The sequence below is a fragment of the Coregonus lavaretus genome (genome assembly GCF_964263955.1).
Source record: "Coregonus lavaretus genome assembly, chromosome: 32".
Classification (NCBI taxonomy): Eukaryota; Metazoa; Chordata; class Actinopteri; order Salmoniformes; family Salmonidae; genus Coregonus; species Coregonus lavaretus.
Genome location: NC_140019.1, coordinates 18,388,833 through 18,414,692, shown reverse-complemented (window position 1 = coordinate 18,414,692; position 25,860 = coordinate 18,388,833). Strand labels below are relative to the sequence as shown.

The following is a 25,860-nucleotide window of genomic DNA, read 5'->3' as shown; positions in this document are numbered from 1 at the left end:
GAGGAGTGTTTAGTGGGGTTTAAGGCCGGGGGGGTGGGCTTTCTTCAGGCTTACCCATGGATTAGCTAGGGTAACAGAGTCCGTCCCTATCACCCAGCCCCTGATGCGCTGGTGGTGGGGTGCTTGGCACAGGGTCAGGAGTCAGACAAGTGCAACGACTGCTTCGGTTCTCCAGTGGCGGGGTGGCAGGCAGTCGTGCTGATGCCGTCTCCTCTCCTGAATGGGTAAACAGGTTGTGACTTCACATCCTCCTAAAAAGGGAAACGTCTGGACGGAGGCCAAAAGTATCCCACCTAAAAAATAAAAAAAACACTGCTCCAAGACCATTGGCTTCCGTTTTTCAAAAGGGAACAATGCTCTGACTAGCAGGAGCCAATTCTATGTGCTGAAAAACATGAACACACCTTGGCTTTGGAGAACATTCTGTATTTTAACTAAACATGTTTTTCATTGAATTACTTTTAGATAAGTTAAACAGATATCCACGCTCCACTGAGTTAATGACTGTCGCAGACAAAGCCAATTGGTTTTAAAAGCCGCTAATCGGTCAAGGAGTTGCAGACCAGAACATCCAACGAGTTGTTGTCTGTCAAACAGAGCTTGCCTGGAAACAGTAGCTCAACATTCGCTACCTTAAACTGATGCAGACACCTCCTGACATGGATTAAGAGGATCAGTTGTAGAGTGGCAGCCATTTAATCTGCTTCCATAACAACCTGTGAAACAATGACTCAATCTGGTCAATCCCGTCACGTTGCACCCTTGTATGGGTGATGACACTAGGCATAGAGACCGACATGTAAATCACATCGGACCACTATTAAGCAGTTTGCTGACTCATATGTTTTGATACTGGTGCCACTGGTTATGTAATTTAATGATGACAATCCAATTTAATGCTATTTAGGGTATTCAGTGTTCCATGCATTTCATTTGGGGGGGGGTCTTAAAAAATGTATTGCCTTTGAATGAGCAAATACGTGAGTAAAGGCTGTCCTATTTTCTACTTTGAAACACCTTGCTTGAAATGATGTACTGCATGATTGTAAATGACCTTGTCATATGCTCTTTTCAAAGTCTAACAAGGCCTATAGTAGCTAATAAACATACAATTGTGAAAATTAGCAACTTTTCTGAAGGGAAAGCAATGAATGACTCATCCTTGTAATGACTCACCAGTATAAAGATTATAGTTTGCGGTTTCTGCGCCTGGTATTTTGGGATAAAACTGTTGACTTTTTCCCTGTGTATGTTATCATTTATTTTGTGCTGGAATGCATTTTTTGTTTGGGCTGTTTGTAACAATTTGAAGTGTGTTTGTGCTAACAACTGCTGTGCTGATCATAGCGGCTGGATGCATGAAGGATTTATTTAAACCTGCAGGTATTAGATTAAAGTTCTTTCATTTAACATATGTATTTGGGAAGGATTTATTTCTTGCCCTGTTCTCTTCTTAATCTGGTTCTATGACAGCAGACATCACCCCACCGCTCATTAAATAAATATAAGGCTCTTCACCGTACCATAATCCCTTTGTCATCCAAATGAGCAGATAAGCGTTAGTTATGCAGCAAAGAGTTTATGAGCACGTGTTATTAATTAACATGATCTTTACATATCAAGAGAGCCCTCCTGGCTCTAAGGGATAGGCTCCATCTTGTCCCTCTGCATTACATTCTGGAGTTTCTTTATGTTTTGGTTATGCACAGGCTCCAGATCAAGAGAGATTATTCATGGTCTCTTTCCAAACGTTTATTTGTTATTGTATTATTAATCTGTACCTCTGCACAAGGTTAAATTATTTGATGTTAACAGCTGAATATACAGCTGCGTATTAGCCACAAGTTCATTGGTAACACATTACATTAACAGGCCATCTAAAGAGAAGTTGAAGGGGCAACTCAAGCCAGCAGATGTTTGAATTTCTCAGTATTTCTGCATCGCAGTTGGTTTTCATCTGCTATTGATTTCAATCCATCCCTCAGGGCCCAGAGAGCCTTATTTCGTCACTCGCTTGGCGAAAGAACGGTTAGATTTTTGCTGAAAATAGACATTTTCTGTTCTCTCGATTTCCACAAAGTAACTCACTGAGTGCTGCTTGCCTCAAAATAGATACCAGTACCTCAGCAACCAGATTAAATCTATGATATCCAAGACCCAGGGAAGGACACGTTCGAAAGATTCTGTTTCAGAGTTATTTAACTCTTTTGACGTGTTGTGTGTTGATGTGGCAGCATGGCTCAGAAAGCAGGACTGGTGGTGGCCGAAGACGTTTGCTGGATTAAATGCAGGGATCTTGTGGTACAGTTCCTGCAAGGATATAAATTGCTTCAGCATGTAAACGATAAACCCGCATAATAAGTCATCTTTCATACAAAATGATATTCTAACTGCGTTCATATGGAACTGCCTTAGGTATTTCAAATAAAGAGTTTGCTCTTGGTCCTTTGATATCCTCTCATTCCCTTTATTTGTTCTTCCCCTTTTATGACCAGGCTCTCCTCCCCTGAGTGGAACGGGTACAGTCACCGTCTTGGTAGATGACGTCAACGACAACGTCCCTGTGTTCACCTCATCCACCTTCCACACCACTATCCCAGAGGACGCCCCCACCGGCACCGACGTGCTCCTGGTCAACAGTTCCGACGCAGACGTGGGCCTCAACGGTATCATAAGGTACATTCCAGAGCCAGACGCCCACCCCACTCCATCCCTAAGGTCATAGGCGGGCTCCTGTACCCCAAGCCGGACATTTTACTCAGATCCGACCCCCGCCTGTTCACCCTCCCCTCGCCCCGGTACCCCCATTGGGGAGGCGCAGGGGGTACGGCAACTCGCCCCACTTTCCCAAAACATCGTAATGAGGATATTAATTGGCTATGACAGAAGTAGTATCAGAGGTTCCACGGGTTCTAGGACTTACTGGAAATCAGAACCAGTTGCCATCAGTTATTAGTTTCCATGCTCACAGTCCATTAACTTGGGCTTTTTTTTACTTCTGCTTCTGGACTGTTTGAACCACTTCTGGTTGTGAACAGTTTGGTTGTTTGCTGTCCCAATAAGTCTGTGTTCCATCTGTGTTCACACTTTATTCCATCATTTGTCACCAGTTTCAGGGGAAATGCTTTTCTAGGAAGCCTTTTCAAAATATGTGCTCTTGTGTACATGTATATGTCAGTATACGTTTGTGTCTGCGACTTACTGGAAACTTCTGAAAAGTTAAGTGAAACACTATCCTCTTTGGGAAACCAAAAAAGTATGGCTCTTTGGTCATAAATAATTCTGGGGTGTCTCCAACCCTGAACTTCAGCACAGAGAAGCTTGAATTAGAAGCCTCTGTGAGAATGAAAAAATACAGGAGAAAATAGATTGAGTAACTTGGATAGAATATTAAGATGGATACCTTAAGAATTGGGTAATGCTTTGCGCGATAGATGGTGCTTTCTTCAAACCACAGAAACAGTAAGGAAGTTATATTACGTCTGTGTTTTTCTATTAAATGTACTCTCTGCCTCTTTAAAGCTTGAAACAGTGCCCTCCATATGATTATTATGGCAATGCTGATCAAGAGCTTTAATCCAGGCATTTGCAGTACCACAGTATGTGCAGCATATTAATGTCTGTATAATGTGTACGAAACTACTCCTTCCAGTAACAGTATTCAAATATGATATTCTGGACATGTAATATACCGCTGTAAATGTTACATAAATAAATCAAACTCAAATGCACAATGAAATGCATTTAATCTGAAACGGTATAAATCTTGCCCTAAAACATGTCCTCTTCTGTGTGTCCCTACAGTTACAGCTTGACTGGAGGCAACGGTCAGTTTTCCATTAACCCAGCTACAGGCCAGATCATCACCAGCTCCCTACTGGACCGGGAGGCCAGGGCCAACTACCAGCTCCTAGTTGTGGCCACAGACGGAGGGCAGCCCCTGGGCATGTCCAGTTCCGCCACTGTGTCGGTGGTGGTGGCTGACATCAACGACAACCCTCCCCGCTTCCACCACCACCCCTACGTCACACACATCCCCGCCTTCACCTCAGCAGGTGGGTTCAGATTTGATACATTCATCTTAATTTCAAATATTAATGTTCTTCTATATCGAATTATATCATGCTTATACAGTATAATATATGATTATAAAATTAAAGTGTACAGTATATGAACTCCTATGAAAATATTACTTTTGTGAAAAATATTGATGATGAAGTGAATATCAGTTATACTTATAGTAGTTATTCTGAAGTATTTTGTCTCATTTTGTATTTTTCAGGCAACTTGGTATTCGCTGTGACGGTGACAGATGACGACGCTGGACTCAATGCTCAGCTCCACTACTCTCTAACTGGCCGCAACTCTGACAAGTTCAAGATTGACCCCATAAGAGGAGCCATTACAGCCAATGAGAGGTTGACAGGCAGCTCGGAGGTTACCCTCACTGTCCGAGTGAAAGACGGAGGAACCAATCCCAAAACAGACTCGACCACTGTGACCGTCCGGTTTGTGACCGGGGGAGACTTCCCTGTCATCAAGCTGAAGGATACTACTTTCACATTCCCAGAGAGCCAACCTACAAACACGATAGTTACCACAGTCACCGGGTCCTCTACACGTGGCGGGGCCCTATCATACTACATCGCCAGTGGAAACCTGGATAATGCCTTTCACATCGACCAGTTGACAGGAGAGCTGTCAATCAAACATTCACTGGACTTTGAACACATTCAGAAATATGTGCTCTGGATTGAGGCCAGGGACCAAGGATTCCCCCCCTATTCCTCCTATGAGAAAGTGGAGATCACAGTGCTGGATGTAAACGACAACCACCCTGTATTTGACAGGGAACCATTCCATGCAGAGATACTAGAGAACCTGTCCCCTCAACGGGTGCTCATGTTGTCTGCCATGGATCAGGACAGCGGCCCTAACGGCCAGCTGGAATATGCCATTATCGACGGCAACAAGGAGAACAGCTTCAGCGTCAATCGGGCCACTGGTGAAATCCGAACGACCAGGCCTCTTGACAGGGAAAAGCTATCTCAATATGCCCTGAAAGTGAAGGCCACAGACCGTGGCAATCCTCCCAAAAGCACAGCTGTGAAAGTCCTGATCAACGTATTAGATGTGAATGATAACGCTCCCAGGTTCTCTAAGATCTTTAGCGCCACAGTGCCCGAAAACGCCCCAGTGGGGTACACTGTCACCAGGGTTACAACCACAGACGAGGACGCAGGTGCTAATGCCATAAGCAAGCATTCAATCACAGACACAAGTCTACCGTTTACTATCAATCCAAGTACTGGAGACATAACTATCAGTAAACCTCTCAATAGGGAAGACACTGATCATTACATTGCCAAAGTCTCTGCCCATGATTCTGGCTGGACAGTTAGCACGGATGTCACAATATTTGTAACGGATGTAAATGATAATGCCCCCCGATTCAGTCGGCCATCTTACTACCTGGACTACCCTGAGCTTACAGAGGTGGGGTCACTCGTTACTCAGGTGTCTGCAACTGACCCCGACGAGGGTGTCAATGGCAAAATATTCTATTTCATCAGGTCCCAGTCAGAATATTTCAGGATCAATTCAAGCTCTGGAGAAATCTTTATCAAGCAGCATTTAAAATATCAAAACTCAACTGGCAGCAACATAAACATAAATCGGCACAGTTTCATCATTACTGCTTCAGACCGTGCGACCAAGCCATTGATGAGTGAAACTACAGTCATTGTAAACATACTAGATAGTAATGACAATCCACCCAAGTTCGAATCCTCTAGCTACTTTACCCCTGTCACTAAAAGCGTCAAAGTTGGCACCAAACTTATCAGGGTCATAGCTCTTGACAAGAAAGATTTTGGCCTCAACTCTGAGGTGGATTACATAATATCAGGAGGGAACAGCACTAGCAAGTTCAAGCTGGATATACAGAGTGGATGGGTCGCTGTCGCCTCCTCACTCACCTCAGATATGAACAAGGTGTTCCTCATGGATGTTACTGCCAGAGACAAAGGGAACCCCCCTCTGAGTGCTAGAACCACTGTAAAAGTGGCAGTCACTGAGGAGAACCACCACACACCGGAGTTCTCCCAAAGCCAAGTCACAGCTACCATACCTGAGAGCCTTGCCGTGGGGACAGCCATCAGGACGCTCTCTGCCAGGGACAAGGACAAAGAGATGAACGGGCATATCACATACAACATCACTTCAGGCAACGACAAGGGCCAGTTTGCCATGAACAGTAAAACAGGAGTCCTATCTCTGGCCAATCATCTGGACTTTGAGGAAAAGCAAAAGCATGAGCTCAGAGTGACAGCCACCGACGGGGGATGGATCGCAAAGACCAGCTACGTCATGGTCACAATCCATGTGACCGATGTGAACGACAACCCACCTATATTTGATCCTGATGAGTATTTCCCTGTGGTACAGGAGAACGTTCCCAGTGGCACCACAGTGGTGAAAATGAATGCCACAGACAGCGATTCAGGGCCCAATGCTGTCATGGCTTACGTGATCCAGTCGTCAGACAGCGACCTCTTTGTAATTGATCCAAACACAGGCGTAATCACCACCCAGGGTTTCCTGGATTATGAGGCTAAGCAGGTCTACCACTTAACAGTGAAGGCCTTCAATGTCCCAGACGAGGAGCGCTGCAGTTTTGCCAATGTCAACATTCAGCTCAAGGGAGCCAATGAATACGTTCCCCGCTTTGTCTCCAAGCAGTATTACTTTGAAGTCTCTGAAGCAGCTCCAAGAGGCACAGTGGTGGGAGAGGTGTTCGCCAGTGACCGTGACCAAGGGGATGACGGAGTGGTTTACTACCTAATTTTCGGGAAGAGCAGAAGAAAGGGCTTCAGCATCAACAGAAAAACAGGTCAGATCTACGTCACAGGTCCCCTCGATCGTGAGAAAGAGGAAAAGATCTCCCTCAAAGTCCTGGCGAAAAACGCGGGAAGCATCCGTGGGGCTGATATCGACGAGGTCTTCGTGAACATCACGATCCTGGATGCCAATGATCCTCCTGTTTTCAGCCAGGAACTCTATGATGTTCAGATCAGTGAGGGTCTTTCCCCTGGCGGTCTGGTCACCTTCGTTAGTGCACAGGACTCTGACTCTGTCCCAAGCTGGAGCAGATTCTCGTACTCCATAGCCTCAGATTTAGAGAAAAACGTCTTCACCATCAACCCCCAGACTGGCCAAGTATCTGTAGCAGCTGAGCTGGACAGGGAAACCACTCCTGTGTTCAGCCTGACTCTGCTAGCTGTGGACTCTGGCTCACCCTCCGCAACTGGAAGTGCCACCCTGGTTGTGAATCTGGAGGACATTAATGATAACGGTCCTACTCTGAAGACGGTGAGGGCAGAAGTCATGGAGAACCAGCGAGCTGGGACAGATGTCGCAACTCTTACTTCAACTGACCCAGACCTGTCACCCAATCAAGGTCCATTCTCATATAGTCTGCTCAGCGCCGGCTCGGCCAGTAACTACTTCAGCCTCAGCCCCGCTGGAGTGCTGACCACCAGTCGAGAGATCGACAGGGAACAGATCAGCGACTTTTACCTGTCTGTGGTTATCAAGGACTCCGGTGTCCCTCAGATGTCCTCCACTGGAACGGTCCACGTAAAAGTAAATGATCAGAATGATAACCCGTCAGAGCCGCGCTCCGTGGAGATCTTCATCCACTATTTCGGAAACATGTTCCCCGGAGGATCCCTCGGGGTTGTGAAGCCCCAAGACCCAGACATACAGGACAGCTTCCACTGCTCCTTGACTCCTCCTTCATCCAGTCTGTTCACCATCCCAACGGGCACCTGTGACCTCAACTCAAAGGCCCGCTCAACAGACGGAACACTTGAATTAGCTGTCCGAAGTAGTGATGGTGTCCACGGCTCTGTCAGCAGTAACGTCCGGGTCTTCTTCATGGGGTTCACCAATGCCACTGTGGACAACAGTATCCTGATTCGCCTCCGTACCCAGGGGGTCACCACCTTCCTCACCAATCACTACCTCAGCTTTGTGCGCATCGCAAACTCACAGCTGGCGGGGCTAGGCACTGGAGTACAGCTGTATGGCGCCTTTGAACTCAACAACCAAACTTTCCTGATGGCTGCCATAAAGCGCAGCCACGGACAGTATGTCAACCCCAGTGGAGTGGCCACCTTCTTTCAGAGCATCAAAGATGTTCTGCACAGGCAGAGCGGGGTGCAGATAGACTCAGTGGATCACGACCCCTGCACACGTAACCCATGCCAGAATGGGGGCAGCTGCAAGAGGCGCCTTAGTGTGGGGCCAGATATGAAGACAGCGGAGAGTGTCCCGGTGATCCTCGTCTCAAACCACCCCCTTCAGCCCTACGCCTGCAGTTGCAGACCAGGGTACGCAGGGGCGCTGTGTGAGACGGATATAGACGAGTGCCTGCCGTCTCCGTGCCACAATGGCGGGACCTGCCACAACCTGGTGGGGGGATTCTCCTGCACCTGCCCAGAGGGATTCACGGGCATGGCCTGCGAGAGGGACATCAACGAATGCCTCTCCAACCCCTGCAAGAACGGGGCACTCTGTCAGAATTACCCTGGTGGATTCAACTGCCTCTGCAAATCCGGCTTTGCAGGTACCGTACACCACCTTAGGAGCCATTTAGATTTTATGAGCAACACAACCACAGATGTTCAGCTAGGCTCAAGTATACACACACTGCACATGACTCACGTTTTTTTGTCCAAGTACAATATTTGCCTCCAAACTAATGCAAGAGGTGTTGTAACCCTAGCATACAGGCCTGACTGCCAAAACCCAAAAACATTTTGGTTTTATGATTACAAGTTGGGGGGTATCAGCTTTGATGCATATCAGCTTGTCATGTTTACTTTAATAAAAAGGATGATGCGAAATTGACCCCAGTAAGGGCCTTACTGTGGACTGCACAGAGTTCAGTAGTCTCATATAGTCTCATATTCCTCTGCATGCCTTTCTTTCTACAGTACTTAAGCATATTTTTGATATTTAGGGCTCTGCTCATCTTTCATTTGGTCAAACATTGAGAGGTTTAGTATGTATTAAAGATTGCTCCTTCTAGATCCTTAAAGATACAAATATTTTTGAAAAGTGAACTAAAGAGAACTAGCTACTCTCTTTTTGTGTAAATCACTCCCTTCCTGCTTGAATGTTGATGGTGTGATAAATACAATAATATTAATCTTAATGAAGGGAGTGCACATGGAGAACCATAAATGAGAACAGTAGTTTGAATCATGTCTGTTTGGCCAGCTGCTGGCTGTAGTGGCTGATAGATACTTCCACTGATCAACAGCAGACATTTTGCCTAAGCATCAGTCTTTTTTTATTATGACCATAACAAATTACCACAAACCTTGTCGTTTCATCAAGATGAATGGCCCTCTTGAAGAATTGCACCTTTTGACTTACAGAAGTTTGCATGCCCTCACGTTGAACTCCACACTTCCTGTTTTCCCTGCCTGGTTGTGGTGAAAGAATGTATCTCCTTTAAGCTATTTGTCTCATGGTGCAGGAGTCAGTGCCTAAAAATACATAAAGCTGCAGGTCATTGTCAGTGTTGCCCCTTGCATACCTTGTTCTGTCTGTTATTGTACTGTCTTATATTAGTGATCATATTTTCATCATGCTTTAGTTCATTGGCCTCAGAGATCCATTGAAGAGTCTACCGTTCTAAAATCTCTCTCTATATATTTAAACCCTGTCGTAGACCCCCTGTGATTTTCAACTTCAATGACAGGGTGTCATAGGAAGAAAAAAAACATGAACTGTGTTTGCCCCCACATCTTCCTGTCAACCCCACCTCGTTCATTTTAATTTGTGTTGTTTTGTGAACCCAGGCAAAACGTGTGATTCCATCATCAATCACTGTGAGTGTAACCCATGTTTTAATGGCGGCTCCTGCCAGAACAGAGTGGATGGCTATAACTGTCATTGTCCATTTGGTAAGTATTGACTTAGAGGAAACCGCTACGTGATTGAAAACTATCTGGATTGGCAAAATGACTGTTGCTATCCCCAGTGTAATGAATTGTATGTATCCATGTCACATTTATTCACATACTGTATGTTGTGTAACTGTTTCTCTATTCTAAGCATGATACCCTTATTGTTAGCCTATGATAGCGGATGGTTCCCAGATATGTGCTGCTTTTATAGATGCTGTATGGTGAATTATTCATGACATCCCTGTTTCATTTATTCATTCCTTTCCTCCTCAGGGGTCTTTGGAAAACACTGTGAACTCAACAGCTACGGCTTTGAGGAGCTGTCCTACATGGAGTTTCCGAGCCTGGATCCCAACAACAACTACATCTACATCAAGTTTGCCACACTAAAGAGCAACGCTCTCCTCATGTACAACCATGACAACCAGACCGGAGACAAGGCGGAATTCCTGGCTCTGGAGATCTTTGAGGGACGGATGCGCTTCTCGTTTAACTTGGGAAGCGGGACCTATAAACTAATCACCATGATAAAAGTTTCAGATGGACAGTTCCACACTGTCATCGCAAGGAGAGCTGGAATGGTGAGAGGCATTTTTGTTATATATGGCTTTATTACCAAGCTGTTTTTATTTGTTTTGCACCCTAAACAGTTGGACAATATATTGTATTTGAAGTCTTAATGGTTTTATGGGCCTATAATGGCAAAGATGTAGAGTAAAATCCTAAAGCCCCCACATGTAGGCCTATATAGAAGTCTAGCTTATGTTTCAACAGCAGTTATGACCTCCTGGGTTTTTATAGCTGAGAGCAGCATCCAAATTTGGCATCATATTCTTTTTTTGCACCGTGAGATGATAATTAAACTACCCACACACTGGTAGTTCTGCATATAGCTTTCATAGTTGTAATTATATTTGATTGCTTGTTGTGATTTACAATATGGCCTCCAAAATAGCCTCAGACTCTGAAATTCCTTGTATTTCCTCCGAATGTAGTTGTTTCTCTGCCAGTTGTTCAATGGTATGGAGAAAAAAATCACCAGCCTGTCCAGAGTTGTATAAGTCTCCTGCTGGACTTCAGATTTGTCATTGCACTGGGATTTCATAGGAAATTGGTAAAATCATTAAACTGTCAGCTTGGAGAGAGTGACAGGATAGACAGGTACACAACATGCAGTTAGAAATACGATGCACTACAAATATTATGAGTAGGTTGAGGAATTACCATGTTGAGGCTCTTAACCGAGCTAGTAGAACGAAAGCAGAGCGTGCATCTGCCCGCATTTCAGGCACGGGGGGGGAGTATTTTTCTCCGCTCTGCTGACAAGTTTTTTTTCTTCCGATTTATCAGGGGGTGCTGTGCAGCATCCTCAGCACCCCTACTTCCCGCGGCTGTGCCTGTGAAGGCCATTTTTCAGTTCCTCCACTTTTGGATTCTGAGCAGATGTGATAACCAGACCTAGTAATGTAGGACACACCGGGAGAGTCAAGGACACTGTTGTATATATGAAAATAATATTCTAGTTCACCCAACTGAAAGCTGCAACCCAGCAAGCATAATTTATATTGCCTATACTCTGTTATTATAGCTGTATTATAACAGCAATAGTTATGAGTATGACCACTAAGTTAAGAAAACTAATGTAGGTTACATATGTAATACAGTCATGTCACAATTTAACTGCAAGAATTGTTGTAACATTCTTCTCAAGGCTATTTTTGCCTTATTTCCTATTTCTTCCCATTTGGAGGAATGAGAGTGGTTTCAGGCCTAACATAAATAATTTACAACTATTTACATCCTTTAGCATCCACATTCTGTTTTCATCCTCAACAAGTGTTGAACCTGACTTTCTCACATAAATAATCCAACATGACGAATGGAAGACAATAGCATGTTTCTGTAGTGTTCAACAGCAGCCATCTATTTGGATTTGTCATCTAGAAGGTTGGTGATGGGAAAATGATGCTCTCCAGTGGCACTTTTCCACCCTCATATGTTGTGACATCACTAATCTGCTGTGTTTACCGTGTTCCCTGATAGTTAAGCAAACAAAAACAATGCTCTTGGTCTTTTGTCACATATTATATCCATTTTCAGAGGGTGTTTCCTTGAGAAAACCCTTCGCCAGTCATGTGAGACACTTGACAGTGTGTGTACGCTGTGGTTTGGCTGCAGGGGCTTTGATCTGAGAGAAAGGCATTAATAAATTGCCCATCTGGCGCCGAAGTGTAGCCCTAGCCCTTCAACAACAGCGACAAAGCCCTGAGACAAATGTCTCTTTTTTCCCTTGTTGTTTTTTTGCCTCATAAATTGTAAGTTTCTGTGTTAGCAATTAGTGAGGGAAGGGAGGGAGGGGTCACGCTCTCCGGCATCTCTTGGATGATTTGTGCTCACGTTCCAAGCAGGCCGCTCTGTGTTTATCTAAGATCTTGGTGTAGGTGGAGCATGCTGCCATGGTTTTTAAACACGTTCACGCACTTCTCATTTCTCCTGCCACCTCTTTTTTCACCTCAGTCAAGCTTCAGAGACCACAGAGGGAAAGGGAAAGTAGAACAATTATTAGCCTTGGCTAACGGTAAAGGTCATATCTTAGGGAATCTTAGATTGCCATTTAGGTCTACTAACCTTCATAAGGATGGTTTCAAAACAGTATGCTATCAAACAACATTAATTGTGACTTACAAAATCAGACATGTAGTTGTATTTACTGTTGTCTGTCTGTCTTTCTGCAAACTGGAGTGCTCATCTGAGTAAGATATTACTGTCTGTGCTGGTACGACCATCAGGAAGTTGCAACGTGTGTGGTAATTTGTTGTGTGTCAGTATGTGTGCTGTACAGTCACAGGAGAATAACATATCCGTGACTGTGTCTCTGCTCCTCTCGTCATGCAGGCTGCGTCCCTGACAGTCGACGTGTGTGGGGACGATCAGGAGCCAGGCTACTGTGCTGTGAGCAACGTGGCTGTGCATACTGACTGGTAAGAACACATACAGTAGAGCTTACCACACCGTCAACTCTGGCAGAGTACACCCAGCTGTGAACTACATAGTAAAAGGTTCCATTCGGTAGAAGAGACTGGTTATAGGGGAAGCATTTATTTCCAGATGCAAATAGCACTTTATTTCCATGATATACTGTATCTGTTGTAAATAAATATAATTCCTTGAGAGAAAAAAAACAGAATGCCATTTGAGGCTGTTTACTCTCAGAGTAGCCCTTGCTGGCCATCTTGAATTCATACAAACATCCTTATCGGTCACTATTGTTTCTCATTCTGGGAAGTTAAAAATATCAACAGTACAACAATATCTCATGTCTCTGCAAAGAATGGTCTGTGGACCCATCCATCATGTCGACTGTTCTCAATGAACCCTTGCATGTCCACCTTGGCTTGTGTAAACCATAGTGTCTGTAAACATATACATGTACATCACATGTACCGTTTAGCATTGTGAGACGCCCATAGTGAAAAGCTGTCTGGACCCATGGGGGGGAGACTGTGTGTGAGACTTACTGAGTGAGCGATCTGGCAGATGACGAGGGTCTGCTGCAGTTTATTTGCGGATGGCCCGGGCCCCTGTGGGGCCATGTTGTTGTGAGAGGCGCTGACCCCCAGCGGCTTCTCCTTCTCCTCCTCGCAGGATCCTGGACGTTGGGCCCAACCGGCTCTCGGTGGGAGGCGTCAGGTCAATAGAGCCCGTCCTTCATCGCCGTGGCCAGGTCGCCACCCACGACTTTGTGGGCTGCATCATGGAGTTCGCCGTCAACGGCCGCCCACTGGAGCCCAGTCAGGCCCTGGCGTCCCATGGCATCCTTGACAGGTCTAGCGCCCTCCCTACCTCTTTCTTTCCTCCATCCTTCCATCCTACTCAACCCCCTAACTCCCAAACTCTCCCAGCAGGATATCTGGTCATTCACTGTAGCGCTCAACCCTCAAGAACCTCTGAAGAGCCATCTTTGATATAAATAGCAGACGTACAGTTTTTTGGAATAGTACTCGTAGAATTGTAGAATGGAGATTCTTTCTTTTAGTTTGTTGTGAATAGTGGCGAAGACAGATCTTTTAATATGCTAATTCCCTAGGTTTTTTATGTTTTTTGTATTGGGGGAGTTGCATCTTCCAGATCCTATAGAGGGCCCGCTGTCCACCATGGTGGCTGACTTGTCTGTCTGTCTGTCTGTAGATGTCCCAGACTGGAGGGAGCCTGCACAGCCAACCCCTGCAGACATGGGGGCACCTGTATTGACTACTGGTCCTGGCAGCAGTGCAAATGCATGGAGGGCTTCACCGGCAAATACTGCGAGAAATGTAAGAATCCCTTTGGAGGGGAATTTTGGCTGACTGTGCTTGCAGTCTGAGTCATACACTTCTTGTGAATTTGACCATCAATCAGATAAATATTGTATCATTTCCTTTGACTTACCCTGACTTGTGCTTTTCATTCTTGCATAGACATCACGGCCGACACGGCTCTCTCGCTGGACGGGACTGGTCGGCTTGACTACGCCATGCGCCAGAGCCCCAAACGGGACGTCCTGCTACGCCAGAGCCTCATGGGCTTGACCTCTGACCTCTCTGGGCCCAGCAGCCTTGAGATCAAGTTCCGCACCCGCAGCAAGAGTGGCACCCTACTCCATGTCCAGGAGAGCAGCAACTACACCACCATCAAGGTAAAGGGAGGCTCCATGGAGCGAAGCCAGAGACATGCTAGAATGTGTCTGCTGTTCCCAAAGCATCCAGAGGCACAAATGAGCGTACACACAGGCATGTTAGTATATTTGTCTGTTTCTCCATCTGCTACTTGGTCGTCATCTTGAGATCCACATGTAAACATGTCACACATACACCTAGTCCTCCCTTAACCCCCCACCCCTGAGTCAAAGCTATAAGGGGACCTGTCTTCATCACCTCCTCCCATTACCCTTATATATACGTTCCATACGTTACTTCAATCTGCTGCTATACACTTCAAGGCTCTGAGTGATCCGGGGCAGCTGCCCAAGGGCCTCGCATTCATCCACTTCCATTTTCCCCCAGTCCGCTTCCTTTCCTCCAGGACACACCGAGTCTCTCTGGTTATGTTTTCCGGTGCAGAGCAGGCCCCCAGAATCCCTCCTACCACTACTACTATACAGCCCAAAGAGCAATATTGAATGTACTGTGTGACCCTAGAAAAGAATATGTACAGGAGTATAAATAATGTAAAAGAGATAAGTTAAATTGGTTCTACAAATCTCTTTTCCTGTGTTTTTGGCTTTCCAGATTTTGTCGTGGACCTTTAAAATCAATTCCTCCTGAAGCTACTTATCATTGCTGAAGTTTTGTTTCTTTGAAGGGGAAGCAAAGAGATTGCATTTCCACTTTAGGCTGAAATGTATGAGATTACCATACACAATGCCTGGCACACATTCATTTTCTAAGACAAAGTTATATTGGTTCATTACTTTTATACGATTAGCTCTATTGCGTATGGATATAGTTTATGCATATTGAAAGTAATACTATTAAATGGTCCTGTATACATAACATGATCATAATAATAATATCAGTCTGGTTCACTGGTATTTGGCACATGCAACCTTTTCCACTGCACTGCAACTAGGGTTGCAACCAGAGGAAAAAAAACTCTAGACCACCTTTACTTCACACACAGAGACGCATACAAAGCTCTCCCTCGCCCTCCATTTGGCAAATCTGACCATAACTCTATCCTCCTGATTCCTGCTTATAAGCAAAAACTAAAGCAGGAAGCACCAGTGACTCGGTTAATAAAAAAGTGGTCAGATGACGCAGATGCTAAGCTACAGGACTGTTTTGCTAGCACAGACTGGAACATGTTCCGGGATTCTTCAGACAGCATTGAGGAGTACACCACATCAGTCACTGGCTTCATCAATAAGTGCATCGATGATGTCGTCCCCACAGTGACCGTACGTACATACCCCAACCAGAAGCCATGGATTACAGGAAACATCCGCACTGAGCTAAAGGGTAGAGCTGCCGCTTTCAAGGAACGGGACTCTAACCCGGACGCTTATAAGAAATCCCGCTATGACCTCCGACGAACCATCAAACAGGCAAAGAGTCAATACTGGACTAAGATTGAATCGTACTACACTGGCTCTCACATTTTCAACATGTCCCTGACTGAGTCTGTAATACCAACATGTTTCAAGCAGACCACTATAGTCCCTGTGCCCAAGGACTCTAAGATAACCTGCCTAAATGACTACCGACCCGTAGCACTGACGTCTGTAGCCATGAAGTGCTTTGAAAGGCTGGTCATGGCTCACATCAACAGCATTATCCCAAAAACCCTAGACCCACTCCAATTTGCATACCGCCCCAACAGATCCACAGATGATGCAATCTCTATTGCACTCCACACTGCCCTTTCCCACCTGGACAAGAGGAACACCTACGTGAGAATGCTATTCATTGACTACAGCTCAGCATTCAACACCATAGTGCCCTCTAAGCTCATCACTAAGCTAAGGATCCTGGGACTAAACACCTCCCTCTGCAACTGGATCCTGGACTTCCTGACGGGCCGCCCCCAGGTGGTAAGGGTAGGTAACAACACATCTGCCACACTGATCCTCAACACGGGGGCCCCTCAGGGGTGCGTGCTCAGTCCCCTCCTGTACTCTCTGTTCACCCATGACTGCATGGCCAGGCACGACTCCAACACCATCATTAAGTTTGCCGACGACACAACAGTGGTAGGCCTGATCACCGACAACGATGAGACAGCCTATAGGGAGGAGGTCAGAGACCTGGCCGTGTGGTGCCAGGACAACAACCTCTCCCTCAACGTGACCAAGACAAAGGAGATGATTGTGGACTACAGGAAAAAAAAGAGGACTGAGCACGCCCCCATTCTCATCGACGGGGCTGTAGTGGAACAGGTTGAGAGCTTCAAGTTCCTTGGTGTCCACATCACCAACGAACTATCATGGTCCAAACACACCAAGACAGTCGTGAAGAGGGCACGACAAAGCCTATTCCCCCTCAGGAGACTGAAAAGATTTGGCATGGGTCCTCAGATCCTCAAAAAATTCTACAGCTGCACCATCGAGAGCATCCTGACTGGTTGCATCACCGCCTGGTATGGCAACTGCTTGGCCTCCGACCGCAAGGCACTACAGAGGGTAGTGCGTACGGCCCAGTACATCACTGGGGCCAAGCTTCCTGCCATCCAGGACCTCTATACCAGGCGGTGTCAGAGGAAGGCCCTCAAAATTGTCAAAGACTCCAGCCACCCTAGTCATAGACTGTTCTCTCTGCTACCGCACGGCAAGCGGTACCGGAGTGCCAAGTCTAGGTCCAAAAGACTTCTCAACAGCTTCTACCCCCAAGCCATAAGACTCCTGAACAGCTAATCATGGCTACCCGGACTATTTGCACTGCCCCCCCACCCCATCCTTTTTACGCTGCTGCTACTCTGTTAATTATTTATGCATAGTCACTTTAACTCTACCCACATGTACATATTACCTCAACTACCTCAACTAGCCGGTGCCCCCGCACATTGACTCTGCAACGGTACCCTGTATATATAGCCTCCCTACTGTCACTTTATTTTACTTCTGCTCTTTTTTCTCTCAACACTTTTTTTGTTGTTTTATTTTTACTTTTTTTGTTTAAAATAAATGCACTGTTGGTTAAGGGCTGTAAGTAAGCATTTCACTGTAATGTCTGCACCTGTTGTATTCGGCGCATGTGACCAATAAAATTTGATTTGATTTGATTTGATTTGATTTGCAAAGCTACTGGTAATTTACCAAAGTTACTGGAATCTTCAGTAATTTTGGTAATTAACAGCAAATCAATGGCAATCTATCGTAATTTTGAATAACTAAAAAAATATATGTATATATATATAGTGTTCATTTATTATATCTGTGTCCATATTGTCCTTGATTTTCTAGTAGGTAGACCATATGGTTCAAGAGACAATAGCCTATTTAATGAAAAAGCATCTAATGAACAATGGCATCCATTTCTGCAAACTCTTCCAACTGTTGACTTTTTTCACATCTACCACCAGTTTGACGCCAAAACATTGCCAACAAATAGAAATTGACATAGTAAAATAAATAAAAGTTTGTAAAACTATTTTTATAACGGACGTTTCATGCTAAAACCCTCATATACTGGTCCCGTGTAGCTCAGTTGGTAGAGCATGGCGTTTACAACGCCAGGGTTGTGGGTTCATTTCCCACGGGGGGCCAGTATGAAAAAACAAACAAAAAAAACTCACTAACTGTAAGTCGCTCTGGATAAGAGCGTCTGCTAAATGACAAAAATTTTAAACAAAATAAACAAAATAATTTAAATGTATATACCAATGGTATTCACTAAATTGATGGTTTATATTTAGGATAATGTTTTACAGCTTTGTCATTCTATTTTGTATTATTTAATTATTGAATATATTTTACGTGATAAAGCCACACAGAGGGCCAGAGATTATTACGGACACCTGTCATAATCTGAAGTACCCAAAAGGGCCACTAGATGTCTAATGATAGATTACATAACATTCTTTAAAAATACAAGAATTCTGGTAGTTTACTGGTAACCTTCTAAAGTTTCCAGTATTACACCCTCCCTTTGCACACCTAACTGCAACAGTTGTTGTTGTAAAGGAAAATGTGTTTTCAATCAACTGTCCTACCTGGTACATTAACAATACTGTACATAAATAGATTATTAGTATTCCAAAACAAGAACTCCAACTGAAATGAAACATCAACAACATCCTTGAGTTGAGAATTATCAGAGCCTGAGCATATACAGTAATCATATCGTCATGCTGATCCATTTCTCCAAGCTCTCCTTCTCAACAAACATGTACAATACAGTATCTGTCTGTCTGTCTGCCTGTCTGTGTCCTTCTGTCTGTGCCCGTCTGTCTGTGTCCGTCTGTCTGTGTCAGTCTGTGTCCGTCCGTCTGTGTCCATCCGTCTGTCTGTCCACGTCTATCTATCCATCCATCTAACTTAGTCTCTGTCTCTTCCCCCAGCTGAAAAACGGCAATGTCCAATACATCTCTGATGCGGGCGTGGGGGGCAAGGTGGAGAGGACCCTGGGGGAGATGGTCCTATCAGACGGCCAGTGGCACGTCCTGCAGATCTTCAAAAATGGCTCAGCCACCTCCCTTCACGTGGACGGAGCCCTCCTCAAATTCATCCAGCACCCCACCCAGGACTTTGGGGGTCTTAACGTCCTGACCATGTCCCTCGGTGGTGTTCCCTCTGGGCCCACCCAGCAGAAAATTGCATTAGGTGAGTTGGTGATGTGTGAAGTTGCTGTTATTCTCATATACACTGAGTGTACAAAACATTAGGAACACCTTCCTAACATTGAATTGCACCCCCGCTTTTGCCCTCAGAACAGTCTCAATTCATCGGGGCATGGACTGTACAAGGTGTCAAAAAGTGTTCCACAGGGATGCTGGCCCATGTTGACTCCAATGCTTCCCACAGTTATGTCAAGTTGGCTGGATGTCTTGGGTGGTGGACCATTCTTGATACACAGGGGAAACTGTTGAGTGTGAAAAACCCAGCAGCGTTGCAGTTCTTGTCACACTCAAACTGGTGCGCCTGGCACCTACTACCATACCCTGTTCAAAGGCACTTCAATCTTTTGTCTTGCTCATTCACCTTCTGAATGGCACACATACACAATCCATGTCTCAATTGTCTCACGGCTTAAAAATCCTTCTTTAACCTGTCTCATCCCCTTCATCTACACTGATTGAAGTGGATTTAACAAGTGACATCAATAAGGGATCATAGCTTTCACCTGGTTTCACCTGGTCAGTCTGTCATGGAAAGAGCAGGTGTTCCTAATGTTTTGTACACTCAGTGTAGTATGTGAATGGTAGAGACCTTTTTCACTGAATAAAAGGTATTCTGTTGGCCATATTAGGTGGTGTTCCAGTCCTGATGTCTGCTGTAAATTGGGTTTTTGACATTGGACACATATTTGCCTGTGAGATATTTACAGTAGAAGAGAGTTAATGTTGCTCTCTTTTACGGATCATTTCTAGACAATAACTAATGTGAAAGTAGTTTGATTAGGTGGGAGAGCCCCACCTTTAATGCTTTAATGTTTTCATCTTATTGCCCTGGAATCTCGGCTTTGGTTAGACCTAAATCACGTATCAAATGTCCTCAACTTTGACTTGAAAATAGTTTGGATAGGGTGAACGAGAGGGCTTCCAGAGGGAGGGATACACCACTGTAAATTTCTGACTTTTAGGGGCAAGAAAATGACTTAATACTATGGACTGGACTAATATGGTAAGAAATTAGCAATTTGAATGATTTGTTGGCGTCTTTCACACAGCAAGGTCCAGGATATATTTCAAAATAAACACTCTCTGAACACGCAGCTCTATGGCAGGCTGCCTTGCCTAGCACAATGATAATCTGGTCCCGGTTTCTTGGGGCCACGCCTGCACCAAATAGGACCTGACCCTCGCTCAATATGCGTATCGAAGCAGTTGTGTTCTGGTGTGCATTCAACTAGTAAGGATATAATGAATAGGACAAAATTGTTTTCATTTATATTGGGATAAATTCAATATGTTTACATCTGTGAGGGAACATTGTGAGGCAATATGAAAGCGAAGGTTTGAATTAGTCACCAAAACATTTCTTCCACATGGATGTCTTGAAGTGATATGAGGTCTGAAGATAGATTGTCTGGAATCGACTTCCCACGTTTTAGTCAATAATCATATTGGCTTCTCTCAGAATTTCCAACAATTGATTTACCCATTTGAGAATGTGATTTGTCAAGGTTTTTTCCATGAGGAAATTTCATTGAGATTTTGGCTGATGCTGAACAAATTGCCGACAAAATTCAACAGCTCTGATTATAGCTTTCAGTTCCTGTTATTTACAAGGAGGCGATCCCCGATCCCAGCCTTATAGCACGTTCTGAAAAGCGATCAAACTTGTGTCATTCGGAATCTATGATCTTCCAGGCCACTGTGTTGTCTTAATAACCGTCCCGGACTACTTCCTGTTATCTGAACACCTCTTCCTCTTCCTATTCTTCCTGCAGGCTTCGACGGCTGCCTGGCCTATGTGAAGTACAATGGGGAGAATCTACCATTCAGCGGAGATCACAGCGCCGTCACCATCTCCAAGACCAGCTCAGCCGTTAAGATCGGCTGCAGAGGGCCCAACCTGTGTGAGAGCAGCCCTTGCAGGGACGGCCTGATGTGTGTCAACCAGTGGTACACCTACCAGTGCCTCCCACCCGGTGAATGTGCCTCCAGCCCCTGCCAGAACCGAGGGAACTGCGTCCCTGGCCCCCGCTCTAGTTACACCTGCGTCTGCTCTGAGTTCTACACTGGCCAGACCTGTGAGACCCTGGTGGCGTGCCTGGGGGTTCAATGCCCTCAGGGCACCCTCTGCAAGATGGCCAACAACGGTGGCTTCATCTGCAGCCCGAGCCCCACGGCCAAGGAGCTGACCTTGCCCATCTGGGCGGTACCGGCCATTGTGGGCAGCTGTGCCACAGCCCTGGCCCTGGTGGTGCTCAGTCTGATCCTCTGCAACCACTGCAAGAGCCGCAACAAGACCAAAGTGCCAAAGGAGGAGAAGCAGCCCAAGGAGAAGAAGAAGAAGAAGAAGAAAGGGAGTGAGAACGTGGCGTTTGACGACCCAGATAACATCCCGCCGTACGGTGATGACATGACGGTGAGGAAGCAGCCTGAGGGGAACCCCAAGCCTGACATCATCGAGAGGGAAAACCCCTACCTGATATATGACGAGACGGACATCCCTCACAACAATGAGACCATCCCCAGCGCCCCCTGTGCCCCCTGCCAGATGCCTGAGGCAGACATGGAGCACTATGACATAGACAACGCCAGCAGCATCGCCCCGTCCGATGCCGACATCATCCAGCATTACAAGCAGTTCCGCAGCCACACGCCCAAGTTCTCCATCCAGAGACACAGCCCTCTGGGCTTCGCCAGACAGTCTCCCCTGCCCTTGGGGGCCACCAGCTACACCTACCAGCCCCAGTACAGCCAGGCCCTGAGGTCCACCCCTCTCAGCCACTCAGCATGCCCCACGCCCAACCCCCTCTCCAGGCACAGCCCAGCCCCCTTCACCAAGCCCTCGTCCTTCTACCGCAACACCCCCACCAGAGACCTTAACCTGGCCCGCAGGGATGGCAGCCCCCTGGACCTGCACCACAACGAGATGGGCCAGCCGGGAGCCATGTTCAACTACGCCACCCGGCTGGGCCGACGCAGCAAGAGCCCCCAGACTATGGCGGGCCACGGCTCCAGGCCCGGCAGCCGGCTCAAGCAGCCCATCGAGCAGATCCCCCTGGAGACGGGGCCCCCCGTGGGGCTGTCCATCGAGGAGGTGGAGCGGCTCAACACGCCGCGGCCCCGCAACCCCAGCATCTGCAGCGCCGACCACGGCCGCTCCTCGTCTGAAGAGGACTGCCGGAGGCCCCTGTCACGGATGCGCAACCCAGCCGATGGCATCCCTGCCCCGGAGTCATCGTCTGAGAGCGACTCACACGACTCCTTCACCTGCTCAGAGATGGAGTACGACCGGGAGAAGCCTGTGGCCTACAGCTCCAGGGTGCCCAAGCTGTCGCAGGTCAACGAGTCCGACGCAGACGATGAGGACTACGGTGGGCGGCTCAAGCAGAGGCGCTACTCCAGCCGGCGGACCGAGGGCGGGCCCGCTGCACAGGCGCCAATGACAGACCACTACACTTTGCCCCAAAAACTGGGTCAGCAAGCCGGGGGCTTCAACTGGGACAACCTGTTAAACTGGGGCCCAGGCTTCGGCCATTACGTGGATGTGTTCAAGGACCTGGCCCTGCTGCCGGAGAACGCAGCCACAAAAGAGATGAACATTGAAATGAACATTGAGATGAACAGTGGGAACGGGTCAGTGACCATTCTGAACGAAGGGGAGGCTGAGCAATATGTATGAGACTATTTATTACAATCCTGTACAATATGGTATGTTCTCTAAAAGAGAAACTAAGACGATGTAGATAAGAAGCGGAGAACATTGGGCTAGCAGTCTCCATTCATTTCTTTGTGCAAATAAGACACCTTTAATGCATTACGGCAGAAAAGGACACCTGTAATATTACTTCTAATGTAGTTGGAAGAGTATACCAGTCCTTTACAGACCTCTAACTGTACAATCATTAATCTCTGCGGTCTCATTAGGCGTTATACATTAACACTGAATGGTTGGAACAAAAAGCCTGTGTCTGAATTCAATTTGATGACTGCAAAGCTAAATTTGATCTTAATCAAATGTGGCTGGTCTGTATTACCAATATTGCCTCTCCTTTGCAAAACTTCTGTCACATTCACAAGTGAAAGATAAGATGAGCGATAGCATTGAAACACTTGCAGGAGAAATTCCAAAGGCCATAGCTATAGAAACCCCCAGCCTGTGTCTTTTTTGTCCTATTGCTAATTTTTAAAAGGAAGCATGTGTGTTTGATCCCACTGCACCTTTAGGCATGAAAATATAGCCCTCGGTGTGAAAATGAGCACACAACTTTGCTCGCACAGTAATCGAGGCCTGCCAATGTTATGACCCAAGCATGGTAACCGCTCTCTGGCTGTATGTGTTCTCTCAGATGACTGGCTAAGCCCTCCAAGAGTCCCTGCCTTACAGACATTTGAGGATTTAAGAATGCTGAGGACACTATTGGTTCTGTTGGCGGGGGTGGGAAGGGAAGGTTCTGGAGTGAATAGTCTGTGTCACAATCCCCCAAGCCTGAGTGTTATTTGACCAGCCAAAAGGTTCGGCCAATGATAGCTGATCCATCCCATCTTGACGTGAACCCCGCCCTACTAAGACTATGAACTTGTGTAAATTTTTTTGTATCCATGGGAAATCATGGATGTCATCGTTGTCAGTGTTTTTGTCCATTCTTTTTAAATGTATGGTTTCTACTTTTTGTACTGTTTATTAACTTAAATTACTTAAGATGTGTTTTTATGGATATTTTCACATGCTGAAGTGTGTTCTTACTTTCAGGGAAAGTAAGATTGAAGACTTATTTTTTACATTTGTTACATACAGTGCCTTGCAAAAGTATTCATCCCCCTTGGCGTTTTTCCTAGTTTGTTGCATTACAACCTGTAATTTAAATGGGTTTTTATTTTTATTTCATGTAATGGTCATACACAAACTTGTTTCAAGAAATTCTAAAAAAATAAAAGTTGTGCGTGCATATGTATTCACCCCCTTTGCTATGAAGCCCCTAAATATGATCTGGTGCAACCAATTACCTTCAGAAGTCACATAATTAGTTAAATAAAGTCCACCTGTGTGCAATCTAAGTGTCACATGATCTGTCACATGATCTCAGTATATATACACCTGTTCTGAAAGGCCCCAGAGTCTGCAACACCACTAAGCAAGGGGCACCACCAAGCAAGTGGGAACCATGAAGACCAAGGAGCTCTCCAAACAGGTCAGGGACAAAGTTGTGGAGAAGTACAGATCAAGGTTGGATTATAAAAAAAATATCAGAAACTTTAAACATCCCATGGAGCGCCATTAAATCCATTATTAAAAAATTGAAAGAATATGGCACCACAACAAACCTGCCAAGAGAGGGCCGCCCACCAAAACTCACAGACCAGGCAAGGAGGGCATTCATCAGAGAGGCAACAAAGAGACCAAAGATAACCCTGAAGGAGCTGCAAAGCTCTACAGCGGAGATTGGAGTATCTGTCCATAGGACCACTTTAAGCCGTACACTCCACAGAGCTGGACTTTACGGAAGAGTGGCCAGAAAAAAGCCATTGCTTAAAGAAGAAAATAAGCAATCACGTTTGGTGTTCGCCAAAAGGCATGTGGGAGACTCCCCAAACATATGGAAGAAGGTACTCTGGTCAGATGAGACTAAAATTGAGCTTTTTGGCCATCAAGGAAAACGCTATGTCTGGCGCAAACCCAACACCTCTCATCACCCTGAGAACACCATCCCCACAGTGAAGCATGGTGGTGGCAGCATCATGCTGTAGGGATGTTTTTCATCGGCAGAGACTGGGAAACTGGTCAGAATTGAACGAATGATGGATGGCGCTAAATACAGGGAAATTCTTGAGGGAAACCTGTTTCAGTCTTCCAGAGATTTGAGACTGGGACGGAGGTTCACCTTCCAGCAGATAATGACCCTAAGCATAATGCTAAAGCAACACTCGAGTGGTTTAAGGGGAAACATTTAAATGTCTTGGAATGGCCTAGTCAAAGCCCAGACCTCAATCCAATTGAGAATCTGTGATATGACTTAAAGATTGCTGTACACCAGCGGAACCCATCCAACTTGAAGGAGCTGGAGCAGTTTTGCCTTGAAGAATGGGCAAAATCCCAGTGGCTAGATGTGCCAAGAAATAGCCCAAGAGACTTGCAGCTGTAATTGCTGCAAAAGGTGGCTCTACAAAGTATTGACTTTTAGTAGTTATGCACGCTCAAGTTTTCTGTTTTTCTGTCTTATTTCTTGTTTGTTTCACACATAAAAATATTTTGCATCTTCAAAGTGGTAGGCATGTTGTGTAAATCAAATGATACAAACCCCCCAAAAAATCAATTTTAATTCCAGGTTATAAGGCAACAAAATAGGAAAAATGCCAAGGGGAGTGAATACTTTCGCAAGCCACTGTATGTAAAATCAGTATTTTCCACTTTTGATAAAACTATAACATACTTTATGCTTTGTACATGTAAAAAGCCAATAACAGAATAAAAAAGTATTTATTTAAAGGTCTCTTTCAATACAAAGTGAGCTTGTCTTGTGGTAAGCAATCTCACTGCAGTCCCCGGGGGGGAGGGGTGGTCTAAAAATACCCC

At 45.7% G+C, this 25,860-nt stretch overlaps 1 protein-coding gene across 1 annotated transcript in view; it reads left to right on the top strand.

The window, feature by feature from the left end:
* Window positions 1–24,319, top strand: part of LOC311107523 (protocadherin Fat 4-like) — a gene marked incomplete at its 5' end in the record, with an annotated part of 91,111 nt that extends 66,792 nt beyond the window's left edge. The window contains 11 exons of the mRNA XM_084150025.1: window positions 2,496–2,676; window positions 3,805–4,055; window positions 4,283–8,629; window positions 9,873–9,977; window positions 10,254–10,561; window positions 12,876–12,961; window positions 13,626–13,805; window positions 14,169–14,293; window positions 14,438–14,655; window positions 19,014–19,275; window positions 21,065–24,319. Of these exons, the coding sequence (XP_084006151.1) occupies window positions 2,496–2,676; window positions 3,805–4,055; window positions 4,283–8,629; window positions 9,873–9,977; window positions 10,254–10,561; window positions 12,876–12,961; window positions 13,626–13,805; window positions 14,169–14,293; window positions 14,438–14,655; window positions 19,014–19,275; window positions 21,065–22,968 (7,967 nt within the window). The 3' untranslated portion in view covers window positions 22,969–24,319. The remainder of the gene's footprint in view (window positions 1–2,495; window positions 2,677–3,804; window positions 4,056–4,282; window positions 8,630–9,872; window positions 9,978–10,253; window positions 10,562–12,875; window positions 12,962–13,625; window positions 13,806–14,168; window positions 14,294–14,437; window positions 14,656–19,013; window positions 19,276–21,064) is intronic.
* Window positions 24,320–25,860: the final 1,541 nt, after the last annotated feature.